The sequence below is a fragment of the Nelumbo nucifera genome, chromosome 1 (genome assembly GCF_055504915.1).
Source record: "Nelumbo nucifera cultivar China Antique chromosome 1, China Antique-T2T, whole genome shotgun sequence".
NCBI classification, from domain to species: Eukaryota; Viridiplantae; Streptophyta; class Magnoliopsida; order Proteales; family Nelumbonaceae; genus Nelumbo; species Nelumbo nucifera.
Window position 1 is genome coordinate 86,163,197 of NC_142649.1, and position 12,205 is coordinate 86,175,401.

The 12,205-nt window shown below is 32.5% G+C and overlaps 1 protein-coding gene across 1 annotated transcript; it reads right to left on the bottom strand.

Moving 5' to 3' along the window:
- Nucleotides 1-269: 269 nt before the first annotated feature.
- On the bottom strand, nt 270-11,956 carry LOC104599531 (UPF0481 protein At3g47200-like). Its single transcript, XM_088887362.1, has 4 exons — nt 9,725-11,956; nt 9,487-9,635; nt 8,434-8,504; nt 270-2,155 (listed from the first exon to the last, which is right to left on the bottom strand). The coding sequence occupies exon 4, from the start codon at nt 1,570-1,572 to the stop codon at nt 502-504; it is 1,071 nt and encodes a 356-aa protein (XP_088743488.1). The 5' UTR covers nt 1,573-2,155; nt 8,434-8,504; nt 9,487-9,635; nt 9,725-11,956; the 3' UTR covers nt 270-501.
- Nucleotides 11,957-12,205: the final 249 nt, after the last annotated feature.

Here is a 12,205-nt window from a genome sequence, read left to right on the forward strand (position 1 = left end):
ACGTTTAAAGTGGGCCCAATAAACATAAATGAAACCAAACACATACAAAATGATACAATATCTACACTTCAAAATTTGTTTTTGTTTTTGTTTCAAAAACCATTTGATGGCTTCACATACATGATTTTTGTTGGAAACAAAACCAACTTTCTTTTGCTTCTCAAAACAAAAACTCCATTCATAAAACACACTTTTGTTTTTCTGCTGATGTGGCAAGTTCAGAAACGAATGAAAACGAAAACATTGACGTTTATAGAACAACGCTCACCTCAATTGACCTACAACCAACAATGAATATATAATGCCCTCCACTATTATGGGTTATTTCTACATATTTGGAAAGACAACCAATAACAAATGCAAAAAAAAAAAAGTTTAACAAATCCAACAGCCACATAGTCTACCAATTTTATGGATCTACACCATAAATAATACATCATAATATTTAATTGTTGGTTCCAATATTTGTCTCCCCTCTATATTGGAATTGGAGTGCTCTCCTCATTTGCTATGGAAAACTGTAAAATATGTCTGAACAGCAGTGAGGAAGAGCGCCAAAGATGCAGCAACGAGAGCGATGATAGTCCAAGGGCTACGAAAATATTTGAGCTTGATTTCAGCAAACCATATCCTCCATTTTTGTCCACAGAATTTCTTAATCTCTGTCTTAGCCCCATTATAAATATTAGGATCCATCAAATTCCTACCCAGTTGATTGATAAGATCGGCTGCTTCTTCATCGCTACCAAGATTGTTAATGAGTACGCGGTCTGACCTTAATTCTTTGACATCATCAGCTCGATCAATTAATGAATCCAGTAAACAGATGTAGGAGGTTACGTTAAAATCATCCAGATCAAAACAACTTGTTTCATAAGCTATTAAGTTTAGAAACATAACCTCAGTTGACTTATCAATGGCTACCATAGGAAGTATCAGATCTCCCAAGATGAAGCCAGGCTTGAATTCAACCCTAGTGAAGCTTAACGATTCACTCATCTTGAAACTGATCCCTGCAGCTTTAAGCTCGCTGGCGGTACGAAACTGGTGTGTCGCTATCCTTTTTCTTCGAATGCTCCAATAAACTACACAGAGATAAGGAGAACATACGAGGATCGTAATGATTGTCAGAAGGCCCACAACCATGATCAATACAATCAAAAGCAAAAGAAAAGGCGAAAGAAGAAGAACAGCTAGCTTGCCCTTAGAGGTCAAGGAAGGAAGGTTTATCAGTTGATGAGTCACCACCTTTGATTCGTCGCCATTTTCTGGTTGAGATCCTTGGATTCGACCTTGATGTAAGGTTGATTTGTTGCTTCCTTGTTGATATTTTTTGACCAACATGCTTCGAAGGAGGTCAAGGAGATGACAAGGTGTAGAGTCATGGAGAATGTTGTCGTAATTTTCTGGCTTGCACCCAAAGACCAGCATGTAAACAAACTTTGAAGCCACTCTTTTGGATTTAGCTTTTCCAAATATGGAGTCCATCAACACCTCAAGGACTGGATATGGGAGTTGGTTCTCCAGCAATAGCAAGTCCCTTGCTACAAAAACTATCGTCTTACTATCCATGTTCAACTCCTTTAGATTTCTGCAAGTTATGCAGTAAATGAAATAGGCAACGAAACAACCGTCCTTAATCATCATATCAATGAATGCTTCAATATCTTTGATATCTTTTATTGAATCCTGCTCGTAGTAAGCCCGTGCATCTTCTGCTATCCCCTTAATCCTTTCCTTGTAGTCTCGTATTTTTATTTTCTTCCCATCTTTCAAAACAAAGTTCTTAACTTTCTTCTCATTGCGCTCCTGCACTCATTGATTTATAGGCTTCTTTGTTATTTAGGTGACGATGATAAGGACCGATAGTAACCACTTCTGGTTCATACGGCTTACTATTATTTACTATGTTGTTTTCTGACTCTTGCCTCATCTGATCTGAAACACGTGGTATCTTGCACTTTTTGTCTGTTCAAGTTGATCCTTGGTTTTCCTCCATTATGTAGATTAACCAATCCTCGTGATTCCCAACGTGCCTATGGCTTGAACCGGATCTCGAACTTTCTGCCATCTTGTTCTGTACAAGTTGCTACTTGTGGAGCTTGCCACCTCTGATTTCTGGGAATATTCCACTATAACGATTTCTCCAGCTAAACTGGAACAGAATGGCTGAATAAGCAACTAGAGCGGAAAATCGGGGCACGGCCCTGGCAGGATAATACGTCGGCCATGCCGAGCACGGCACCTCATGCTAGGTTTAGGGTTTGCACAGCCTGGCCCGGCCCGTGGTATGGCTGATATATTTTTATATATATTATATAATATATAATATATTAATATATATAATTATCGTATATATCAAAATTCATATAAAATAAAAATTTCAAGATTTTTTTTTTTAAAATAGGCCTTTCATATCTTGCCTGACATGGCCCAAGGCTCGGCCCATAAATCAGCCCGGGCCATGGCACGACATGGCATGACACGAGCCCATGCGGGATCAGGCCGTGAGTTGTACCGGGCCCAAGGTTCAAAGTATTGATACAATACGGCCGATATATAGTGCCAGTGGCTTCTCGATATGCCCCTATAGGGGTTGTATTGGGTCAGCCACTGGTTTAGAGGGTAGCTGGGCCTTAAACCAGCCCCTCCGAACTGATTTAAAAAAAAAATAAGTAAAACTACAAAAAAGCACCGACACAAGCCGATTGATGTATCGACCAGTATTGATATATTGAACCTTGACTAGGCTGACCCCCCAAATTATCTCAAAGGAGGGAGGCATGGCCCAGAATAGCCCATGGGCTGGCATAGAAAGTATGAACTACATGAAAGCCATGCTGTGCTGGCCCAACACTGCCCAATTTACACCTCTATAAGCAAGTATGAAGTAGCATCTCCAATATTTCTATAGCGTGTAGGAAGAAGGGGATGCAATGGGACAACGTGTACTAGCTACAACACTTGTGTAGATGAATAAACACCAAAAGGAAAGAAATGGAAGAATTAAGAGTTTAGGTTATCAAATTCTTTTGGTGGAAACTTTTAACAAACTAGGATTGATGCGCACGAGTAAGCCCATACTCGTTAATTTGGCAGTGTTATATTTATTTTTGGATAGGAAATGCATCAATAAGTACGTATTTGCCTTTGGAAAATAAGCCCCAATAAGTATTTATTTATTGAAGAAGTCTTAAAAATTTTTGAACTTTTTAAGTGTTTATATCTTTTCGGAGTAGTCTGTATCCCTATTTAAAATAAATGTCTTTTCACCGAACACTTAGTACTTATTTATCATTTATCAAATAAGCACTCCAAAACTCAGCCTAGGGGATTCAATAGGAAAAATTATGCTAAAGATAAAAAAGGGCATGTTCTTTATCTAGATTTTGAGAGGGGGAAACGTTGGTCGATTGTATTTTTGGTTCCCATTGACTAAGATACCTATGTTCTTTTTTCATATTTATATGGAGTCCATGGAGAATTTATTTTCCCTGGGTATCACTAACCCAAGTACCCATCTCATAGGTGGGTAAATAACTTTCACACTTAGGCCTCATTCGCTTTTTGTCAAGTAACTTACCCGGATAAATGCAATTACTTGGGCAAATTTTTCCTAGGAAATACTTACCCAAGTAAGTACATTTACCCATGTTCTTTTATTTCCCATGTAAATAAAGGCAATGGTCATTTTATCCATAAAAATCAATTATTAAAAGGTGCATATTTGTCCCATTCAAGTGTTGGCAACCTTCCCCCCAAGTGGGTGTTTCCCACATAAATCTAAACAAGGAACATGGGATTCTTGGTCAATGGGAACCAAAATCTCATTGACCAACTTTCCCCCTCTCAAAATCCAAAAAAGGAATGCCCCCTTAGGCGGAAAACTGCCGACACTTGGATGGGACAAAAATACCCCTTTTAATAATAATGGATTTTTATGACTAAAACAGTCATTCATATTTACTTGGAAAATAAAAGAACACAGGTAAATGCACTTACAGAGTAAACAATTACATGGGTAAGTGCATTTACCCAAGAAAGTAACAATCGAGCTAATCAAACTCTCTATTATTTCCTAATCTCACATTTCACCAAATGCATAGTCCCTCTTTTTACTCATTTTCCATTATAATTTGGTTGTCACCACTAAATCTAGTGCCTTGGAAAAACAAGGATAATTACCCTTGTCTCTTGCTTTTGCAATTGCCTTCTTTAATTATGTAATCCCCCTTTTTGTAAAAAAAATAAAATAAAATTTCTCTAAAACAAATAAAAGAGGGAGAAGGGGAAGAAGATACAATAAAGTCCTTCAAAAACAAGAACGAAGAAAAAGCTAAAGAAAAAGAAGCACTCAAGAAAGAATCCCTTCAATGATAATCCTGTGGCTTCAATAATTTTTATGTGTGTGTGTGTGCGTCAATATATATATTTACACACACACACACACACACACACTAAAACAAGGAATTCTATCTTTTTTGAATTCTTGATTTTATTTTATTCTATGTCATTTTAAAAATAACCAATTGATAAAGAAAGAGAGAGTTTTTTCTTTTTTCTTTTTATTTCTAGCCATGCGGCACAATTATCCCCTTTACTAGAGTCCCACTCTAAGGAAAACACACTCAATATTTTCTCCTAAATTATCTATAATTCGTATTTATCCTCTCCCCCGCTTTTTTATCTATATCTATTGAAACAAAGTTTGAATTAAAAATCTAAAATTTATTTAAATATTATAATAATAATATTATAAGAATTTTAAAAATATTATTAGAAATACAAAAAAATTATCATAAATTTAATAATATTATTAATAATTTTATATTTTTATGAATTTCATAACAAAATTATGTAATAACTATATAAATTACAACTCTATGGATTGTTCAATTTAATAACTAAATAATATTTTTAAATTTTAAATAACAAAATTATTTAAATTTTATTTAAGTAATAAAAATTTTAAAAATTAAAATATTATTTAAATTACTAAATATTATACCTCAAAAAATATTAAAAATAGCTAAATAATTATATAACAAAATATTTAATATTATGTAATAACTTTAAAATAGATAAAATTTAAATATTTATATAACTAAATATTTTATATAATGAAATATATAATATAACTAAAATTTAAATATTTAAAATAACAAAATTATGTAATAAATTTAAGAATTTCATAAAATAGAAAAATAATTATAATATATTTCATGATAATTGAATTAATAGTACTTTTATATTTTACAAAATTAATAACTAAATTATGTAATAACAATATACATTATAATTTTATGGATTATTCAATTTAATAAATAAATTTTATTTTAAAATTTTAAATATCTAAATTTTCAAGATTTTCAATATAAAAAAATTTTATTAACAAAATTTTATTTCAAATATTATTTAAATAAAAAAAATTATGTAATAACTTTATAAAAATTATTAAATGCACAAAAATAATTCTAATAGAATTAATACTATTCGATAATAACAATATAAAACATAAATAAATTATCAAAGATTTTAAGTATTATTGAATTAATAAAAAATAGATTAAATAATTTGGAGCTATTAAAGATTTCAAGTAATAAAAATATGTAATAACTATCAAAAAAATATTTTCATAAATATTAAAAAATATAACAATAGTTACAGTTATTATTGTACTAAGAATAAAAGCATTATTTAACTTATGTCAATTAATAAATCTAAAAAATAATTTTCAGAAAAATTCATATTTAATAATAACATTTTCAAAATATTTATCTATATCTATGATATGTTTATATTTACTAAAATTAATATTTATTGTATTTTTCATTAATTTATTTTTGTATTTTTTAATGAAATATATTTTCAATAATTATGTATAAATTGGTTTTCGTGTTGTTATTTAAATAACGGTAAGTTTTCTATCGCTATTGGAGATCATTAAACAATTGTTATTTAACGTTTTGTAATTTAATATACTGTACTTATTTGATTTATTGTATTTTTGTTATAAATTTATTTTGTTAATTATTTTTTTTAATTTATTGATTAATATTTATTACAGTTTAAACTGTTATTGAGATTATGCTATTTATTAATTAACTTAATATATTTTCAGTATTTATTATATTTTTGTAACTATTATTCTTTTATTAGTTATTCATTGTATTTTTGTTATAAATTTATTTTCAATAATTATGTATTTTTACTATAAATTTTCAATAATTTTTGGAGATTAAAGTATTGTTATTTGTTAGAGATTATACTATTAATTTAGCTAAAATTAATTTAATAATTCTATTTCATTGTTGTTCATTGTCTCCAACTCTGCATTTTTCTCTAACCTTAATTTTGTCTCTAACTTTCTTAGCATTTAGAAGTATTGATTCATGATCAATTCAAAATTCATCAGTTAAAAATATTCACTCACTCTCCATATGTGTCCACCTTTGGGAAGAACCTTAAATGGTTAAACCTCCCCCGAGATTTATTATAAATAGTAGAAAAATCCCACCTTTCTACAAGGACACTAACCATCCCCGAATGACTGGCTTGGATAGGCTACCCTCAATTTGTTCCCACATCTCTACCCATGGACATTATAGATGTGCATTAAGAATATATCCCTTTTCACTTATAGAGAGATGATTCCAATACAAAGCAATGGTGTTGCGTGGGTATAGATGTGAGAACATTTTGTGGGTAGCAGATTTGGAGGGCCAAATGACATAGCATTTAAACACTTTACCCTCACTTATTCGAGTTTGGATTGACTGCCCACACAATGTGACCCATTCGCACCACATAGGCACATCCCTAGAGATGTTCCCAATTCATGGAGGATGTGCGTGTGAGGCACGCTCCATGGAGAGTCTATTCAAATTCATAGAAAGTTGGGAAGCCACTAATATTATATATTCAACATATTAAATAAAAGGGTAAAGGACATAAAACATATCCCAAGTTTTAATAAATTGACTTAAACGTACCTTGGGTTTTTCATATAGACTTAAATATACCTTGTAGGCTGACCCCATTGGACTTAAGCATACCCTCCATCAATGAAATCTCAAATGTGGATTCATTTAAAATTTTTGAAATTCTATTTTGCCCTTTTGTGGAAGAAGAAGAAGAAGAAGAAGAAGAGGATCACTAGATTAGACTATTTTGGTACAATAAAGAAACTAAGGTGGCATTTGATAAATGTAAAAAGTTAAAAAATATTAAAAGTGTCTGAAATCTAAAAAGAGACATAGTTGCTTTTTGACTTTTTAGAGGCTCTGGATAAAGAAGGTTGTTTGTGTTGGTCAAACCTTCAACATCTAAAATTCATTGATTTTACTATTTTACCCCTAAAATAAACTATGTGGTAATTTTGAGTTCAATTTGAATTGTTTCATAAAAATAATTTATTAAATTCAAAACAATATTGAAAAATATGAGTAAATTATAAAAAATAAAAAAAATAATTTATTAAAATAAGAATAAAATTGAAAAATACATATCCATTTATAAATTAAAAATAAATTATTAAGAGTTAAAATAATAATGAAAATAGTAATGAACACCATGAAGAAAAAAAAATTAATAACTATCAAATTAATATCTTAAAACTATTAAAACATTTAATAATTAATAAAAATTAAAATAATTAATAATTAATACAAATATAATTTATAAAAAATAAAAAATAATTTATTAAAGTAAGACTTGTAGCGGCGATGGCAGGAAGATAGGGGAGGGAGGGAGAGAGAGAGAGAGAAATCAAAGAACCACCATTGTTGAGAGTTGCAGCGGCAATAGCAAGAAAGAAGAATAAGAAGAATTTTGTGTCGCACCATCGAGTGGAAAAGAAGAAGAAGAAGATGAAGAGAGGAGAACTTCCCAGTGGCAAATCTCCTTTCTCGAACCATGAGAGGAGTCGAATGACATAAATTTTTGGCTTATATAAAGGGCATTACAGGTCATTTCAAATTTCTATGGGGGCTCTTTTTTCTTTCGCGCACGTTTGAAATGCCTCTTAGCGCGTTAAGCACCTAGGGAGGCTCTTTTCTATTTAGATATAAAATTGGATTTCAGATCTGAAAATCAAACCCAACCCAAACGTAGGTGGCATCTGAAAAGTAACATTTTCAGACTTAAGATGTCTGAAAAATGCTATCAAATGCCACCTAAAACACAGATCTTATTTGATCTTATTTATTGTCAAGATCACAAAAATGAAAATTGAGAGAAAAATAAACAGTATCTTTAGTAACAGAAATCAGAACTAAGCTCTTTCTAGAGCAGGATAGATTATGAAATCATGTCTTATACATTGAGAAAGCTAGGTGGAACAACTAGAGCTTTAACAAAAATAACCTCATAAAAAATCAGCCCTATCAGCCATAGAAATATAAATAGGTCAAACTGAGCATTGGGGATAAGTACCTCCAATCACACAGATGTTGGGACACTACAATACGCTCTTGTGATGTAATGCTCCACTAGTTATTTGGTGTCTGCAAAGATCACAGGAAAAATGCAAACATCATAGGAAAAGCAAGAGAATTTATTATCTAAATATATAATTGATATCCTTTCATTAATTTGACAAAAAGAAAAGGAACTCTTCTTTCTTTTAATTAGAATTACAATGAGGGTATAGTCCAAAAGTCCATTAAAAGACACCTCAACTGCTGATATATATATAGAGAGAGAGAGAAAGTCACCACCCAGATGAATTTGAAAAACTCTGTGATTTTGAAAATTTGAAAGAAAATGAAGGGAAAAAGAGACACAAGGTATCTTTAAGTGTGAAAAAAAAACTCAGGTACATTTAAGTCAATTTAAGAAAAAAAACAAAAACTAAGTGTATGTTTAAGTAGAGAAATAAAAATTATTGTTATCAATGATCGAAATGGCCAAAACAAGAGAGAGAGAGAGAGAGAGTGTCCAAACTTCAAAGTTGTTGGCCAAATCGATAGTTTAACCACCCTGAATCCTAGTCATGTGATAGATTAACCGGTCTGGCCATCCGATTCAACCATGGGTTGAAAACTTTACATAAACTATAAGTAAGATGATTTGAAATTCAGTACTTAGATTAAATCATAGGATAAATCGCTGAAAACCTCCCCTGAAATTTAACAGTTGCGGAAACCTGCTGTGCTTTTTGCTATATGGCAATCAACTACCTTGAAGTTTATGACACTGTTACATCTACACACCTTATGTTAAAAAGGATAATAAAGAATGCTGATGTAATGTAGTTAAGAGACAGAGATGGTTTTATCATCTGATTTGAATTTACTTAGGCCATGTTTGGTTTGAAGGAAAAGGTAGGAAAATTTATACAAGATTTATAAAGATTTTCCTCCTTTTCCTTTCTTTTCCCTACTTTTTCATTCAAACAAGGTAACGATTTTTCGCAAATCTGCATCAACATATCATTAAATCTCAGAGAAAAGTAGAAAACTTTGAAGGGTTAGCTGTCCGCTTTACCTGTTTGAATAGCTTATCTGAAAGTGCTTCAGAAAACGGTTGAACCAGTTTAATTCAATTTTCAGATCATCTGATTCCTTCCAACGGGCTCGAGAGCTGGGGAAAATTTTGACTGTCCACAATCACTCAGGGAGAGGCTGTGGTTGTGGCTGTCGATCATGGATAGCGAAAATTCTCTCTTAGAGCAGATAACTAAGATAGGATTACACGAAACAAGATTAGAAACGAAGAAACTTACTGGATCCACGGCGCAAGAACAAGAACAAGAACCTCAGCCGTGTGTGAACTGTGAAGGGCGGCTATCTTCTACAGTTCTACAGTTCTATTTTTAGATTCGCCCAAAAGTCCTATGAATTAAAGATTGTAAAAACTGAAAAAAATAAATAAAACAGAAACAAAAATATGATAAAAACACCGTGAAGAGGACAAACAGTTGTTAGGTAGCAATTAGCAAATACGATAAATCAATCAGAAATTAATAACATTTTTAATTTTTTATAAAATTAATAATATTTGGTGGGTTTTGTTTTCAACAAGTCATTTGACGGTCCATTGAAAAAAACAAAAAACTATGACGGTGCCAACTGGCCCATGTAAGTGTAATCCACATTTGCAATCAATGGATTGTGTTAAAATTGAATGTGTCCAATTCATCTAATTTGAACAGATTGGATGGTCTAATTAATATAAATATTGAATTGGGCCAGTTCAGACTTAATGTTCCAAAGTGTTTAGTGGATTAGATTGGACCAATCCATATGTCATGTGTAATGGATTTATATTGCAGTGAGTTGGATTAAATTAATATTCCGACCATTGACACAAGATAAGAATAGAGGTGTCAATAGATGAATTAGGTTTGGACTGATGCAACCATTGCAATTTGAATTAAAACTAATTTGAACAGGTTAGAGAGGCAAACAGTTTTTGCTAGTTCAACTATCAGTAATCCAATCTAACTGCCTACAAGGTAGAGAGGCAAGATGATTAGATCTTGGAGAAGCACGGCATAAGCCTTGAAATAAAATAAAAATTATGGACTCTATACAAAATGAAAACTTTAGAAAAACAAACAAATAAAAGTTTTGTAAAATTAAATGTGTCTCATTTAGTATATATATACTACAATCTAACTTCACATTCCAGAACGGAAGCTTTAAATTATAGAATAAAAGTTTTTTTTTAAAAAAAGGAAGAGATTAAATGAATGAACTATAGCAAATACATAACTAGCCGCCCATCTTTTAACACCATTTAACTGATCAAGTTTATCTGTAAATGATTTTTCTGTATTTTATATTCAATGTTGTGACATCCAACTTTTTTTTTAAGGCAATGGCTAAATTCATTAATAATGCTCAAAAATTCAAATACAATCCATGAGAGTACAAACAGCAAACACAAAAAAAAAAGATAAATCCAAACGGATTGCAACAAATCCTAAGCACCTGGAGAAATTCTTGCAAGCGCTCTGCAAACGCCAATAAAGGAGGGCCGACCTCCAACAGAGTCAAAACTCTACAAGAAACTCCCGAAAACTGGCAAACAAACTAATAAGAGGAGTTACCAATCAAATCGAAAACTGACCAAGAGGAGGTTACAAAGCCACGAACCATGAACTGTAACTTCCAACCACGCCAAAAGCTGCAAAATACAGCATCATCCATAACTGCCACCGAACACACCGAAGAACCGCCGACTACAAGATGTATTCCAAAGAACACCAGAGAACTATAACGTCCATCCACAATGCCAGGGAACGGACAGTCCATTCACAACGTCAGAAATTGCAACTGTCATCTGAAAAGCCGGTGCCATCCAAGGCATTGGAGTATGAACTCAGCCATCTAGGATGCCGGAGAAACACATAAATGGAGATAAAACTATTTTCGAGCACCATCTCAGCCATCCAGGACGTCAGAGCACGAACTCAGCCATCCAACACTATCTTCGACATCTAGGACATTAGAGCACGAATTCAGCCATCTAGCACTAGCTCGGTCACCTAGGACGTTAGAAAGCCCGTAGAAAGAAAGCAAACAAAGAAACATAAAGAAGATGGGAGAAACAAAGAAAAAAGGGGTGATCCTCGAGAAATCTAGAGAAATCTCAAAGAGAAACAGAGATCTCAAGAGAGAGAGAGGGGGAAAAACACAATAAGAGGGGAAAAACACAAAAAAGGGGGAAGCATAGATCTTAGGAGAGAGAGAGAGGAAAGGGAGAAAACACAAGGAGAGAAAAACAGAGGGGAAAAAACACAAAACAGGGAAGAGAAACAAACAACAAACGAAAATATAAACAACCTCGAGAGATCTCGAGAGTAAAACCTCTGAAATCAGAGAGAGAAGGGGGGGTGACACCCTTTAGGGAGTCACTCCGAGTAATCTTCTAAATGGCAGAGTTTCCTTTTGGTTGAAGCGATGGGGGCACGCTCTGTCGCGTCTTTGTTGCGTCTCTATCACGAAATGAACACCGAACTTAAGTTTGTATAGATAATGACTCTAGAATTGCCTCAAATTGTGCCATGACATTTCCTGCAAATTAGTTGAACATAATAGTGATATCAATACAATGAATCTTATAGTTTGTTTACTTACAAACTCAAAATTTAACCACCTTTATTAGCCTCAAAATTCTAGCTAAGAGTAAGGATGTGATTAAATTGAGTTTAATCGAATAGTTTGGACTCAAATTAGATTAGGCTCAATTCGAGTCAAAT